Source organism: Raphanus sativus, chromosome 9, assembly GCF_000801105.2.
Source record: "Raphanus sativus cultivar WK10039 chromosome 9, ASM80110v3, whole genome shotgun sequence".
Taxonomy (NCBI): domain Eukaryota; kingdom Viridiplantae; phylum Streptophyta; class Magnoliopsida; order Brassicales; family Brassicaceae; genus Raphanus; species Raphanus sativus.
In genome coordinates this window covers 24601860-24617622 of record NC_079519.1, presented here as the reverse complement: position 1 = coordinate 24617622, position 15763 = coordinate 24601860, and the positions used below count along the sequence as shown (strand labels likewise).

Here is a 15763-nt window from a genome sequence, read left to right as displayed (position 1 = left end):
GAAATGAAAAACCAAATTAAAATCTCTCTGAAAAAATGTATAGTAAAATAAATAATAAGTATATATACAATATAAGAAATTTGAGTTAATACTTAAGTTTATCAAAATTTTAAATGGATAATTTAAAATTGTAATTCATATATAAAATTTAATATATTAAAATTTAACTCCTGGTAATTTAAATCATTGTAACTCAACCATTAATTTTTTTAAAAATAAAATATATGAATGGTAACAATTTTGAATTATATTTATAAAGCAAACTTAATCAATAGTAATTCTTATCACCAATCAAAGTCTATATATTTTAAAATTGAAATAATGACAGAAAGAAACAGGCAGCGCATCATTTCAACCGAATTAAAAACTACAGTGGAAAAAAAATAAAAAGAAAGAAATTAGGGAAATGTGATTAGAGGAAGAGAAGAAAACCGCGTCAAGTGGGATATCAAATCAAACGTGTTGTTAACACGTCTGCCATTGATTCTCTATCACGATTCGATAAAACATAGAAACACTGAAACGAGAGAATATACACAAAAAAAGTTAAAAATAAAAACAATCTCGGAAAAAAACACAAAGACAGAATGTTGTGTTCCAGATCTAAAACAGTGTTCATACTTTTTTCATTTCTTCTTGTCGCCACTGCAATATCTATAACTGGTAAGAAAGAAAGATAATTCAACAATAACTGCTGTAGTTTCGATTTTGTCTCTCAATTATGGGTTTCATATATTTCTTTCTTTCTAATTTTGGCTACAGAAAAGGAAGCAAGAAGTGTTGAAGAAGAATGGGGGACGAGTGTAAAAGAAAGGTTTATGGCAGAGAAAAATGGAGAAAACTCGTCTCTGATTCTTGCTGCAAAGAGAACAAAGAGGAAAGATCCCACTGATAATTTCAACCTTTACACTGGTGGATGGAACATAAGCAATACCCATTACTGGACTGTGAGTCTTTCTCTCTTTTATTTATTTATTTCTGTGGTCCTAAGTTGCAAGTTGGCTTTAGATTAAAAAGCTTTCAGCTCTAGTAGCTAAGCGGAGTTTGTTTGTATCTAGGGTGCTTGGGGATTAGCATTCATATTTTTTCATCATACTATAAGCTTTTTTTTATTTATTGACTTTTTTTCTCATTCTTGCTTGTTGTGGGTGCAGTCTGTTGCTTATACGGCAGTGCCTTTCTTTGTGATAGCAGGAGTCTGGTTTGTGTTCTTCGGGCTATCCTTGTCTCTCATTTGCCTTTGCTATTGCTGCTGTGCCCGTCAGCCTTACGGATATTCCAGGGTTGCTTATGCTCTCTCCCTTATCCTCCTCTTAACATTCACAATCGCTGCAATGTAAAAAAAAAAAAATTGTCTTTCTCTGCCTCTTCTTCATTTGCCATCCTTGTTTTTTTTTTCTTTTAAATAAGCTTTGTGGTTTGATATTTTTCCAGTGTGGGATGTGTTTTCCTTTACACGGGTCAAGGGAAATTTCATGCAAGCACAACAGATACTTTGGACTATGTGGTGAGACAGGCAAATTTCACGTCAGAAAGCCTCAGGAATGTGTCGGATTATCTCAATGCAGCTAAGAAGGTGGATGTGCAATCCATCGTTCTTCCAGGGGATGTTTTGTCCAGCATCGACAACATACAAGGAAAGATCAACTCCTCTGCAACTACTCTTTCTGTTCAAACGATGGAGAATCAAGACAGGATTCAAAATGTCTTGGACGACATGTAACCAAATACATTCTCCTTTTTTTTTTTTATCATCTGTTTTCATCTTTTTGTACTTATGGCTTGTCTCTTTATTTGTTGCAGGAGACTTGCACTCATCATCATCGCTGCTGTGATGCTTTTTCTTGCCTTCATTGGATTCTGTAAGTCGTAAGTTCTCAAGGATTTTATTATTGTTGATTACATCTCGCAGCACTTTAACTTGTTGATTATTTTCATTGTACAGTACTCTCCATCTTTGGACTGCAGTGCCTTGTATATACGTAAGTGAAGTCTCATTCTCATTTTCCATGTATTTACCGTTTTATGTTGATAAAAATCCTTTCTGATTAAAAATGACAGGTTGGTGATCCTTGGTTGGATTCTTGTCACCGGTACTTTCATCTTGTGTGGTGTATTTCTGCTTCTACACAAGTGAGTTTTGTTCAATTTTGTCTACACTCTTCAATGCATTAAAAAAGGTTTCTCAAAAAGTTTTTTTTTTTAAAAAGAAGCATTTCTTATGGTTTGTCAGCGTTGTTGGGGATACGTGTGTGGCCATGGACCAATGGGTGCTAAACCCTACAGCTCACACCGCTCTAGACGATATTCTACCATGCGTTGATAACGCAACCGCTAGCGAGACATTGAGTCAGACAAAGGATGTGACATACAAGTTGGTTGAAATTGTTGACAATATCATCAACACCATGGCCAACAAGAACTTCCCGCCTCAAGCCCGACCCTTTTATTACAACCAGTCTGGCCCCCTAATGCCTTTGCTCTGTAACCCCTTCAATGCTGATCTCTCTGACCACCAGTGCAAGCCCGGTGAGGTCCATTTGAACAATGCAACAGAGGTAAAACCTTATATTCCCTAAGAATCTGATCTCTAAGAATCAAACAAAACCCCAAAAATGTAACTCAAAGCCTTATTTATAATATGTTTTTTTTTTGCTTAAAATTTTATAGTATTTTAAAATCAAAAATCTCTCTCTAAGTTTTTGGATGAATCTCACAACTTCCTAAACCGTGAAAAGAGGAATACTAATTTAAAACAGAACATTTCTTTATAAAAAAATATTTGTTTTATAATACTTTTTTGCTTAAAATTATATAATATTTCTTATGATATGGTTTTTATGCAGGTGTGGAAGAACTACACTTGCGAATATATAACACCAGGAACATGTAGCACACCCGGACGTCTGACCCCAAAGCTTTACACCCAGATGGCTGCAGCAGTTAATGTAAGCTATGGTCTGAACAAGTATGGTCCATTCTTGGCAGATCTGCGTGGGTGCAACTTTGTGAGGTCCACATTCACTGATATAGAGAGGGATCATTGCCCTGGACTGAGGAGATACACGCAGTGGATCTATGTGGGTCTTGTTCTGGTATCCACTGCTGTAATGCTGTCTTTGGTCTTTTGGGTTATATACGCCCGGGAGAGGAGGCACCGGGTTTACACCAAAGACTACAATGCTATGCATTCTGAAGCTCCACGGGACAAGGGCCCGCAGTGAGATTTTCTGTACTTTTGCCCGTTTTATGTAAATTATGTTTGTGACATGTCGGGTGATCTTGTGTATTGGAAGGAATCTATGGTTGTGTGGTTGTTGTGATTAATGTTCTTTATAATTGATATGTTGAGAACTACTTCGAAATTAGAGATGTATTGTTTTGTGGAAGTACAACCCTATCTTTGTGTTTCTTGTCTTGGAGGACAATTAACTTAAGTGAGACAAATCTTTAATTCTTTATTACTAGTATTGCCTATTGGTTACTTCAAAAGCACTTAACAACGAGTTAACGAAAACAACTCTCTTCTTCTCTCTTGGTTTTAAGGTGACTCCTCAAGCAGTCTTTATCCTTCTTGTGAATGTAGTAGTGAGCAAGGTTCCAACCACCTAAAATATAGAAACCTGATATAGCATGTTTTTATGGGTTTTGATCATTTTATAAGTCCTTTTCTTCTCTTGTGGTTTCTCTAAGGAGGTCTGGACAAACCTCATGTTTGGTTTACTTGGCCATCTATTTGTATCTGACTGGACTAGTCTCCAACGGCTACTAGTTGATAAACATTGGTCAAAGCTGTAAATCTTCCTGTTACGATACGTTTTTTAAGCTTGCAATCCACACAATTTGGAGAGAAAGAAATGCATGCAGACATGGGGAATCTCCACGCGATATGCACCAACAGTCACCAAAATGATCGAGAGATCACGAGAGATCGTTTGCTTTCAATAAAAGCATGGAAAATGGAGGTTTGAAAGATGGTCTCCAAATGTGGTTTGCAACAAGAACTTCAGCATAAGTTTTAAGATTATTTTTCAGAATGTTTTAAGTTTCTTATCCAAACTCAAACATAAATTGTTAGAAAACAGTTGTGTTTTTTCTTTGAATAAACGTAAACATTCATTCATTTTTTTCAATCTTTTAATAGAATATACTTTTACAGTGTATTAACCACTCTAGAATAAATGATTTTCACCGATCAAAATCTTTGTTTCATCTCTAGGCATATAAATTTATTGTGCCTATATATGATCTCATAAACATTATTTACGAAATGATTTGTATATGTGTCATCACCACATTCATTCTTAACAAGAGAAATATGACATGAATTTTTAAAAATATGACACGACATTGTGACATATATAGTTTCTTTAACTTTTCGCAAAGTTTTCAAAATATGGTAATGATATTAACTTTTATATTGTCATTAAAATAAAATTTCTATATAAAAACTTATTTCTAGCAAAACTTTGAAACATATTAATAATTATTAACTTATATATCACAATTTATATATATATATATATATATATATATATCAATTAATAAAAAATAAACTAAATATTAGTACAAGTTTTTTACATCAACTTATATATTATATTTTGTATATATATATAATAAAAATTAATTGTAAAATATACATTAAAAATACATAAATAAAGCACTAACTAATCAATCAGAATTTTGTTGATAGTTAAATGACTAAAATTTATTTAAATTTATCGGTTCATTAGGTTAATTAGCATATTTACTTTAACCAGTTTAATATATTTAAAAAAAAACCAGAAAAAATCCAAATTTATTTATTTTTTAAATTAAATTAATATGATATAAACAAAATGATTTTTATAAAAACGTAATCATAACTTTATTAAAATTTAAATTAAATTAAACAGAAATAGTTAAATTAAATATAAAGAAACAAAACTACCTGACTAAATTTATATTTTTTTTCAAAAATGAAGTTAAAACATAAAAATACTAATGTCAAAATGAAATCTAATTTAAAAAAAAAATAAAAAAAATTGTTATTCAAAATTATTATTTTTGCAGAAAAACTCTTAGTCTAACCTTAAATACAAAAACCCTACACGGACGAAAATTTAGGGTACTTCACCGGATCCAAGCTATTCAGGTTTTCCTCACTCCCTTTTATCCGCTCTCTGTCTCCTCCCACATAGACTTTAGTTGAAGTTTAAGGCCTTTCGAGTAGGTATGGAAGTGGTTGCCCTCAGGTCAATGGAGACGCAGAGACAACAGTCATGGACTGAGACGCTTCTCTTCCTCGTTGGAAGGAATCTGGCTTGTCTGCTCCTCGCGGTATACAACAGTTTCCTTACTTTTCTGAGATTTATTTCACTTTGTGTTCTGTTGTTGGATTTGTCATTTATTCAAAGCCGAAACTGAAACCGTCCATCCTGGAGATGTCTGTCTCTGTGTTCCTGAATCGAAGTTTTATTTGATTTTCATACTCAGATTTCTGCTTTAGGGATACGGTTTGGGCTTTGATAAATTTTGTTGTCTGAATTTAGACACACACTTTAACTTCTGTCTTAATTGGTTCGAGACGGGTCTTTGTACAATTAAAGTTGGATGAACAGATTTTAACAATGTCAAAACTCTGTTAACTTCTCACTTTTTATGTAACGATCCAATTCCGGTTACAGAAATTGTTAGCATGCTAAGGATCGAACGCTTATACAAGGGCTCAATAATTTGAGTATAAAAGCCTCTTCACCACCTTGTTTTCTCAGAAACATCAAGAAAAGAAGAAAAAGAAATAGAAGTTGGAGATAGAGAGAGAGAAAGAGAACGAGAGAGAGAAGAGGTGAAAAGTGCACCACCTGATTTCGTCACCAGAGCCACCGCACGCCAAGACCAAGTTGAGCTCATCGCCACCATTCACCGCAGCCCAGAATTGTCGGAAACCACCATGCAATCAAGCTTAGTTTCGTCCGTTTAGTAAATCGACCATAACTCTCTAACCGTCGCGAATTTCGTGCATGCAAGACCACCATCGCGTTCCTCTCGTCGAGACGAATCCGTAGCCACCAGAATCGCCGCAATCGGAGCTCGGACGAAGCCGTACGCACCCTCCGAAGTTTCGCCGGAAATCGCCAACGCACCACCGGACCACCGCTGCTCCGCCGTAGTTCGCCACCGTCGCCGCCGCCGGAACACCGCTTCTCCGCTGCCGGACCGCCGTTGCCGCCGGTAAGCCTCCGCCGTCACCGCCGGTGACCGTCGCCGGTGACTCGCTGGTGACTCGGTCAACTCGGCCGAGTCAACTCAGCGGGTCAACTCTGTTGACTCGGTAAACCGGTCGGTTGACTGGTTTGACCTGGTTTAAATTAATTTCAATCGGTTTGATCGGTTAGGCTAAACCGGTCGGTTATGTCAAATTGATTTCTGGTCAAAGGTTGACCGGATTGACCATTGACCAGCGAGTTGACTTTTCCGTAGACTTTGACCAGGCCCGTTTTCATCCGTTCGAAGGGCGTTCTGACCCGAAATTTCGCCCTGATTTCAGATTTGGAGTCTATTTGAGCATCTGGAGTTCATAGATACCACTTCTCTACATTTTCTAAGGTGAGGGCTATTCCCGAACTTCTTCTCGTATGCGGCTTAGGACCTTGAATAATTATAATTTATTTTTAATATGTTCTGTCTGCGTGAAATCGAGTCTGTCATTGTTTGATTAGTTATTTAGGTTCTTTGCTTAAACCGGAAATAGGTTGTTAGATGGTTCAACATTGATTGCTTCACTTAATGAAATTCTTGTATGCTTTATTTAGTTAGAATTGTTTGTAGACGGCTACAGGAAGGTGTTCATGTATGTCATGTTGTGTGGAGGGTACGGCCAGTTCAGTCGACCGGCTGGACCGTATTCTGGAGGTGTCGATGAATCGTCTGAGGGCGGTGTACGAGCACTATCTCGAGTGGTTGTTACATTTTTGGCCTGTTAGTGGGCAGCGAGTGCGCACCTCGCGTAGGACCATTGTTTGTTGTTTGGGTACTTTAGGTACCGTGCTTGTACGTATTAGATTTAAATTATCTTTATTCAGAGTGTTATGACCGGGTCCACGGACTTCGGGGTAGCATCTCATACCTCACTGAGCGATTCCCCTATCGCTCACCCTTCTTTCTTCCCCATTTCAGGTGAGACAAGCATCAATGTGATATTTGGACGGACTCGGTGCTATTGGACTCTTCCTTCGGATTTTATTTTGGGCATGGGCTGAGAGTATAGTTAGGTATATGGCCTTTTGTATTATGTGTTATGGTTGGTGGCCCGTCGTTCACAATATTGTGGAGACTGGTGTCACATTATTATTTGTTGAGGTGTCGGTTGACATGTGGCCATTTAGTTAGAAAGTGACGGGTGTCACAATTTTTGGTATCAGAGCCAGGTTCCGTCCCGGTTCCGTCCCGGGATGGCGGTCAGGGGATTCGGTTTTCAACGTTTTTCAAATATTTTATATACTATATAATAATAATAAAAAGTTTTTGGAAATTCTTTTAGCACCATTCTGTCCAGTTATTACTAACTCAATTGTCTCTTTTTATGATGATGAGTAAAATCATCGTCATTTGTCCTTCGGCTAACAGAAATCTACCAGATGTTCAACAGATGGGTGCCGTCACAGTTTGTCAAATTGCCTAAAGGATTTACCAGTTTCATCTGCCATTATTCCGAGGTTATCCAGGAGTGGATATATGACGTTTCTGCCACCACCCGATTTCAAGCCATTCTCCCACGAGTTTTTGTTACATGATTTTTATGTGATGTGAGGTTTGAGCCATTGGTTGGCATGTGTTGTGTATGAGTACGAGTATTGTGATTATTTTGGAGGGGTTATAAACTCGTGGAGATCGCTTTTGAATTAGGGTGTGGCAACTTGTGTTGTGTTGATATTGGAGTTACACTTGGCATGCTTGCTAGTTTTTGGCTGTGTTTATCATTTCAGAGATGTGTCAGTTTGGAAAACTGGCATAAGACATTGGGAGCTAATTATATTCATCGGAGTTGTACTAGTTGTACGTGGAGAGGTCGGGTTATTCAAGAATCGTCAGAGTTGGAGCTGAGTTTTATGATGTCTTTCTTAAGGTGGATTGATTATCATGGTATCAAGTACTGTTGATTTGTCTGAGGGCAAGAGATCAGATTATTGGAGTATAGGCTGTTATTATTGCATTATGCTGAGGAGTTATTGATGAAGATGCAAATGGATTTTTGGGTGACCATTTCGATGGTTCAAGATGATGGACGACATTAGTCGGATGACTTTCTAGTTATTGCTGAATATGAGGATGTATTTGAGGATTTTGGAAGACCATAAGTGGATAGAAGACACGTTTTTGCAATTGAGTTGGAACCAAGGATAGCACCGGTTTCACAAGTTCCATACGGATTAGTGCCAGTAGAGATGGCCGAGCTGAAAAGACAGATGGAAAATAAATCAGACCGGAGTTTTACCAGGCCGAGTACTTCAACGTGGGGAGCGCCAGTATTGATCGTTAAGAAGGAATATAGAGTTTTCATGATTTGTATAGACTACAGAGGCTTGAACATGTAGCCATTAAGGATATTTACTGCTTTCGTGTTTTGATGGGTTATTGGATTAAGCTGCATGGAGATTCACTGTTTTCGAAGATTAACTTGGCATCGGGATACCATCAGATTGTTACAGCTGAAGAATGTGTACGGAATACGGTCATCCGTACATGTTGTAGATATTATGAATTTGTAATGATATCATTTGGAGAGACTAATGCTTGGATATCATTCATGAACATTAAGTATAAATTCTTTCGTCAGCACTTGGATAAGTGCGTGATTGTATTTATCGACGACACCTTGATATATTTCTGGAGTATAGAGGAGCATGTTAAGCATTTCGGATTTTGTATTTGACGCAGTAAGATCAAGTCATTGCATAAGCATCGAGTCGGATGAGTAACATGGATATGGAGCATTTTGGAGGAACAATGGATACTACAGTTGCATGTGTTTTGGACAAGAGTTTGAAGCGGAAGCTAGAGATTTATTGAGTGTTTATCAGAGTTGTTTCTTAGATTGATTATGCAGTATTTGCGTGGAGATGCGCTAGTATGGTGCAAAGGAGTACGATGGAGTCACATTGGACATGATAAATTTACCTTTGCAGATTTATCCGAGAGTCGACATGAAGTACCTTGCAGAAGAAGCTATGGGTAGGAAGAAGAGCGCCATCGAGCATGTAAACCAAAGAACCATGATTATCAAGGAATATGAGATTGGGATCAGTAGACTTTGAAGATTTTCTAGAGGTGGCATTTCAGCAGGAGAACTAATTAGAGAATTTTGGATGAGATGCGAGTAGAGCTTCACACCAGATGTTGTTACGTCAATTACTGCAGATTGGAAGATTCAGTGGATAAAGCTACTCATCAGGAGATAAGTCTAGCAAGGAGACAAGAACTTCTTTTAGCAGATTAGACTAAATCTAGGAGGGCACCATAGTCCCAGAAGTAAGCAGGGGCTAGTATGGAACACCGAGTTATCCCTATTTCCGTCACTGTCATAGTGGGAAATGTACTAAGTTTTATGTCCGCGGTCAGTCGTCATATTTTTCGAGGCTAATCATCCTACGTGCGACTTGGAGTTAGAAACGATTATATTTGCATTAAAGTCTGGAGACAGTAATTGTGCGGAAAGGAAGTTGAGGTTCATTGGGATCATCAGAATCTAAAATATAGTTTCACTCAAAACTTGTACCTTGGATAGTACATATAATTTGAGTTGGTAACAGTTTACAGATTGGATATCACGCGCCATTTGGTAAGGTCAACCATGTGGTGAATGCCTGGAATAGGCACATGAGCAATGTCTTAGGAAACAAGAAGGTTCAAAAGTTTACTGGAATACTTGCAAGTTTGGATTATGTTCAGTTCAGTAGAGGAGGATACAACTAGTTTTGAAGCACTAAACTTGCAGATTATTGTGGAGGATGCATCAAGCAATTGTTAGCGATATAGCTTTGGTTAAGCAGATCAGGTTTGAGAGTTTTGGTTATTCTACAGTTTCGATCATAAGGTACTTGCACTGAAACCAAGTTTGTGTTTTGGACGATAAGCTGTTAAGAAAAAGGATCTTACAACAAGCACACTACTTGCATTTCCTTATCTACCCGGAAAACGTTAAGGGATTCAAAGATATAAAGTGTTATTATCATCAGACTAGTATGAAAAAAAGGTTGTATCTACATTGCATCGCAGCACCAGACATGCCAGATGATTCTGTATGAGGATGAGTTACCTATCATTATTATGTTGAGCTTGCTTTTATCAAAGTGGAAACAAGGTTTGGTGAATATGGTTATTGTTACTGGATTGTCGACCACTACATGTGAAAAAAAAAAAAAAAAAAAAAAAAACCACATGTGTAGTCTTGGATAGACTCACCAAGTAAGTTCATTTCTTAATAATTAAAGAGAGAGACAGAACTAATCAGTTGTATTACATGGAGTTCTCGCCAGCTTTGTATCAGATCGGGAAGCAAGGTTTATGTCTGCATTTTGGAGAATTTCTCAGAAGGCGATTAGGACAATATTTTTTTGAGTACGATTTATCACCCGCAGTTAGTCAGTCAGACATAGAAGACCATTCAGATGTTAGTGGAATTGCTTAGGGCTTGTGTCTTTCAGTGGGAAGGAAGCTCGACGACATCTACCTCTCGCACATTTCAGTTGCAATCACAGCTATCATTTGACTATTAGGTGGGCACCATATGAAACTCTTTATGGTAAGTCTCACCGTACACCACTTTTGGACAAAAGTGGAGGAGCAACAAGTTATAGGATCATTAATGGTTCAAAAGAGAGTAGAGCAAATGGAAATGCTTAAGAGTTCAACCTTACGACTCACATGACCGTCAGCGAAATATAGTTAAGCGCCGCAAGAATCTAGAGCTTCAGGTAAGCGATCGAGTACACCCGAAATCAGGAAATTTCAGGGATGATCTAAGATTCAGAAGTTAAGAAGATTAAACCGAAGTATTCAAGACCATATACTACTATTGTGGAGCGGATTGGAACAGTTGATTAAAGATTGGATTTATCAAGAAGAGATATCAGACTTCTAAGATGTGATTCATATGTTTGTTTTGAAAAAAAAAAAAAAAAAAAAAAAAAAATCGTGATTGAGCCAGAGCTCAATTTACGGTAGCCAACAGATGACTTCCGAGAGATTGTGTGCATCTTATCAACCAGTGGAGATTAGAGATCGTCAAGTGAAAGTATTTAATGGGTTGTCGACTATGTATGTCAGAGTTCGTTGGAAAAGAGATGGGATTCTGTAGGAGGCCTCAGAGACATAGCATATGGATTATTCAGAGATTTGTTACGTTGATAATGAGGAATAAACAGAAAACTCGAATTCGAGGACGAATTCATTTTAAGTGGGGGAGAATTGTAACGATCCAATTCCGGTTACAGAAATTGTTAGCATGCTAAGGATCGAACGCTTATACAAGGGCTCAATAATTTGAGTATAAAAGCCTCTTCACCACCTTGTTTTCTCAGAAACATCAAGAAAAGAAGAAAAAGAAATAGAAGTTGGAGATAGAGAGAGAGAAAGAGAACGAGAGAGAGAAGAGGTGAAAAGTGCACCACCTGATTTCGTCACCAGAGCCACCGCACGCCAAGACCAAGTTGAGCTCATCGCCACCATTCACCGCAGCCCAGAATTGTCGGAAACCACCATGCAATCAAGCTTAGTTTCGTCCGTTTAGTAAATCGACCATAACTCTCTAACCGTCGCGAATTTCGTGCATGCAAGACCACCATCGCGTTCCTCTCGTCGAGACGAATCCGTAGCCACCAGAATCGCCGCAATCGGAGCTCGGACGAAGCCGTACGCACCCTCCGAAGTTTCGCCGGAAATCGCCAACGCACCACCGGACCACCGCTGCTCCGCCGTAGTTCGCCACCGTCGCCGCCGCCGGAACACCGCTTCTCCGCTGCCGGACCGCCGTTGCCGCCGGTAAGCCTCCGCCGTCACCGCCGGTGACCGTCGCCGGTGACTCGCTGGTGACTCGGTCAACTCGGCCGAGTCAACTCAGCGGGTCAACTCTGTTGACTCGGTAAACCGGTCGGTTGACTGGTTTGACCTGGTTTAAATTAATTTCAATCGGTTTGATCGGTTAGGCTAAACCGGTCGGTTATGTCAAATTGATTTCTGGTCAAAGGTTGACCGGATTGACCATTGACCAGCGAGTTGACTTTTCCGTAGACTTTGACCAGGCCCGTTTTCATCCGTTCGAAGGGCGTTCTGACCCGAAATTTCGCCCTGATTTCAGATTTGGAGTCTATTTGAGCATCTGGAGTTCATAGATACCACTTCTCTACATTTTCTAAGGTGAGGGCTATTCCCGAACTTCTTCTCGTATGCGGCTTAGGACCTTGAATAATTATAATTTATTTTTAATATGTTCTGTCTGCGTGAAATCGAGTCTGTCATTGTTTGATTAGTTATTTAGGTTCTTTGCTTAAACCGGAAATAGGTTGTTAGATGGTTCAACATTGATTGCTTCACTTAATGAAATTCTTGTATGCTTTATTTAGTTAGAATTGTTTGTAGACGGCTACAGGAAGGTGTTCATGTATGTCATGTTGTGTGGAGGGTACGGCCAGTTCAGTCGACCGGCTGGACCGTATTCTGGAGGTGTCGATGAATCGTCTGAGGGCGGTGTACGAGCACTATCTCGAGTGGTTGTTACATTTTTGGCCTGTTAGTGGGCAGCGAGTGCGCACCTCGCGTAGGACCATTGTTTGTTGTTTGGGTACTTTAGGTACCGTGCTTGTACGTATTAGATTTAAATTATCTTTATTCAGAGTGTTATGACCGGGTCCACGGACTTCGGGGTAGCATCCCATACCTCACTGAGCGATTCCCCTATCGCTCACCCCTCTTTCTTCCCCATTTCAGGTGAGACAAGCATCAATGTGATATTTGGACGGACTCGGTGCTATTGGACTCTTCCTTCGGATTTTATTTTGGGCATGGGCTGAGAGTATAGTTAGGTGTATGGCCTTTTGTATTATGTGTTATGGTTGGTGGCCCGTCGTTCACAATATTGTGGAGACTGGTGTCACATTATTATTTGTTGAGGTGTCGGTTGACATGTGGCCATTTAGTTAGAAAGTGACGGGTGTCACATTTTACTTTTGTGTTCTTCTTGGATTTTCTATGATAGAGCAAACACACAAAGAAGAGACTTCCTTTGAGAAAGTTTAAACCCTTTAAGATTGACTTTTGGTTACTTTTTGTGTACCTTTGAGGTTTCCTTTTGTGATTTCACTGTTTGTTTGTTATGTGCTATATTGACATTTGCCATTTTCATACATCCTTTTTAACTTTTGTTCTCGTTGAACTTTGCATTATTAATACACTACATAGTTATCACATTCATCTTTTTGTGTGCTATCGCAGGCAGAATCTTTGCTGATAGGGTTGATTACTGAAGATCAGAGGTGGGCATAAGGGCCTCATCTTTTATTTCCCCTCCTTTTCTTTTCTTGTTCTAGCAGATCTGAATTTGTCTTTTCTCTAGGCTTTCTGTGAAGGAGGGCTACAAAAAAGGACGCCGAGATGAGGAAAACAAAGATGCCAGTGACTCTGATGATGATGACGATGATGATGAAGACAACGTTGATGAAGACGATGATGATGATGATGATGCTAATGATGAAGATTTTTCAGGGGATGAAGGAGAGGAAGGTGATCCGGAGGATGACCCCGTGACCAATGGTGGAGGAGGTAAGGATGATAATGACGATGATGATAACGACGGTGATGAGAGTGAAGATGACGATGAAGATGATGATGATGGAGATGAGGACGACGAAGATGAGGATGAGGATGATGAGGATGAAGATGTCCGCCAGCCGCCTGCTAAGAAGAGAAAATGAAACATGAGAAAGAGGAGAGTGTTAAAGACTTGAAGAGGACCATACGTGTGTGTTTAAGTAGTGTAGGGAAACTTATGCTTCATGTTGTGTACTATCTGTTGTCGGGTGTGACTTTTCAACTTGGATTTAGTTATCTTCTCTGTGTAGACTGTTGGTCTCTTCTTTTTGTTTTTGCGTCTACCTATGACTATGATTCGCCGTGCTTAACATTTTCTTTGTTGTTTTTCTTTCCATTGTTGCTAATGTTTAGAAGGAAACGCCCCTAGCACTATACTATGTTCATCTTATGTTGTCCCTCACATAAGAGCATTGGTAAAAGTCTAAAAGTGGTGTTATTCACTGATGGACTTGAAACCTTTATACCTCTTAGAAAATTTTACATTTCAAGACTAAACTGGTGTAGTAAAGTGGTGTTATTTTATTTTTCTTGATTTTTCTGAATTTGTATCAATTTTAAAAATTTATATTGTGTTTTTTATCTAATTTTATTTGTATTTATTAATTAAAATAATTATTTTTAAAAAAAAATTATCACATCACCAAACTTTACCTGCTAATAAACAGTAGTCAGTCACAATTTTTGACGTGTTCATTAGTTCGATGTTTAATATGTTATTGAAACAAATTCGATTATTTAAATATTAGCAGTTGAATTTAAGTGCAAAGTTTTACCAATTTCATAGTTTTTTCGTGACTTTCCCGATACAATATATAAAGAGTTAAGAGACACTAGAATAACGTAACTACAAAATGTTCCATATTTGGAAGAGGAGAATATTGCAATAGTAAGTGTCATTGATTGTGTATCCTTAACAAGAGCTTCATCAAGCTTATTGTGGAGAAAGCGACTATTTGAGTCATTGTGCAGCCTTTCGAAGCAGCTCCCAACATTAGTGTTACACTTGTCAGTTCAAATAGGGTTGGGCAAATAAACCGAACCCGAAAATCCGAACCGATCCCGATCCGATAAAAATAAATCCGAACCGATCCGAACCCGATATAAATACCGAATGGATCTTGTTTTATGGTATTTTGGGTTATGAGTATTATCCGAACCGAACCCAAATTTAAGTGGATATCCGATAGAACTCGAAACATTCAAAACCCCGAAAAGATCTTGTACCAAACATGATCTCAATTCCTAATATGTATCCAAAATACACTAAGATATATTGAACATCTAAATTATTATCTATAACATAAAGGTTGGTGGTTCTATAAGATGAAATTTGATGGTTGAAGGTGACCGTTGAAGTTTGAAGTTTTTATATTTTGGTTTTGTTTCATTGAACAATGTTTCTCATTTAATGAGAAATTGATTTTCGTTTTATGCTTTCATTTATTTGGTTTTGTTCCTATCGATAAATATGTTTAATGTTTTATCTAATTTTGAATTATCAAGGTTGATGTTCATTTTTTATTTTTGAATCGATTTTACTTATATTTTGGTAACAAAATATATACAAATCAAGTATTTTAAAATCAAAGAATCGATTTTACTTATGTCTTGAAAATTGAAATTTGAAAGTTCGTGGTTGAAGGTTGACAATGGTGCTTGCACTTGAAGCTTGAATTTTTATTTAAGTTTTTGGTTTTTGATTTCATTGAATAATATGTTTCTCATCTGGTTTTTGTTTTGGCTTTAGGTTTCATTGAATTCACTCATTTATTTTATTTGATTTATATCAATAAAGATGCTTGGCTTTCGTTTCAAATTTACATCATTTCATAGTTGTTTTGACGAAATTGATGCTTTTACTTACTTATTTTTTATTGTAAAATACCATTTATGTAGATTTTTATTGGTTACATTT

The 15763-nt window shown here is 37.8% G+C and overlaps 2 protein-coding genes and 2 long non-coding RNA genes across 6 annotated transcripts; all 4 read left to right on the top strand.

Annotated features, from left to right (window-relative positions):
* The first annotated feature begins 449 nt into the window (after positions 1-449).
* On the top strand, positions 450-3411 carry LOC108828495 (uncharacterized). 2 transcript variants are annotated; one of them, XM_056995111.1, is made up of 9 exons: positions 450-663; positions 763-947; positions 1195-1283; positions 1435-1719; positions 1804-1862; positions 1946-1982; positions 2062-2133; positions 2234-2558; positions 2847-3411. In XM_056995111.1, the coding sequence occupies exons 1-9, from the start codon at positions 588-590 to the stop codon at positions 3222-3224; spliced, it is 1506 nt and encodes a 501-aa protein (XP_056851091.1). In that variant the 5' UTR covers positions 450-587; the 3' UTR covers positions 3225-3411. The 2 variants fall into 2 exon arrangements, with proteins under 2 accessions (XP_056851091.1, XP_018457713.1); XM_018602211.2 differs by having other exon boundaries at positions 453-663; positions 1155-1336.
* A 1642-nt stretch (positions 3412-5053) lies between these two features.
* LOC108824158 (phosphopantothenoylcysteine decarboxylase subunit VHS3) lies at positions 5054-14158 on the top strand. 2 transcript variants are annotated; one of them, XM_018597530.2, is made up of 4 exons: positions 5054-5134; positions 5213-5319; positions 13471-13511; positions 13592-14158. In XM_018597530.2, the coding sequence occupies exons 2-4, from the start codon at positions 5215-5217 to the stop codon at positions 13947-13949; spliced, it is 504 nt and encodes a 167-aa protein (XP_018453032.1). In that variant the 5' UTR covers positions 5054-5134; positions 5213-5214; the 3' UTR covers positions 13950-14158. The 2 variants fall into 2 exon arrangements, with proteins under 2 accessions (XP_018453032.1, XP_018453031.1); XM_018597529.2 differs by having other exon boundaries at positions 5105-5319.
* Positions 5326-7449, top strand: LOC130499400 (uncharacterized). Its single transcript, XR_008938255.1, has 3 exons — positions 5326-6213; positions 6530-6588; positions 7159-7449. It is a non-coding gene; the product is annotated as an uncharacterized LOC130499400 (long non-coding RNA).
* LOC130499401 (uncharacterized) lies at positions 11277-13463 on the top strand. Its single transcript, XR_008938256.1, has 3 exons — positions 11277-12021; positions 12338-12396; positions 12967-13463. It is a non-coding gene; the product is annotated as an uncharacterized LOC130499401 (long non-coding RNA).
* Positions 14159-15763: the final 1605 nt, after the last annotated feature.

Bases quoted from the DNA above. Each gene is read 5' to 3' on its own strand.
- LOC108828495 (XM_018602211.2), top strand. From the start codon at position 588: ATGTTGTGTTCCAGATCTAAAACAGTGTTCATACTTTTTTCATTTCTT. The intron at 948-1,154 runs GTGAGTCTTTCT...TTGTGGGTGCAG, and splicing joins GCAATACCCATTACTGGACT to TCTGTTGCTTATACGGCAGT. The intron at 1,863-1,945 runs GTAAGTCGTAAG...TTCATTGTACAG, and splicing joins TCTTGCCTTCATTGGATTCT to TACTCTCCATCTTTGGACTG.
- LOC108824158 (XM_018597530.2), top strand. From the start codon at position 5,215: ATGGAAGTGGTTGCCCTCAGGTCAATGGAGACGCAGAGACAACAGTCA. The intron at 5,320-13,470 runs GTATACAACAGT...GTGCTATCGCAG, and splicing joins TGGCTTGTCTGCTCCTCGCG to GCAGAATCTTTGCTGATAGG. The intron at 13,512-13,591 runs GTGGGCATAAGG...TCTTTTCTCTAG, and splicing joins TTGATTACTGAAGATCAGAG to GCTTTCTGTGAAGGAGGGCT.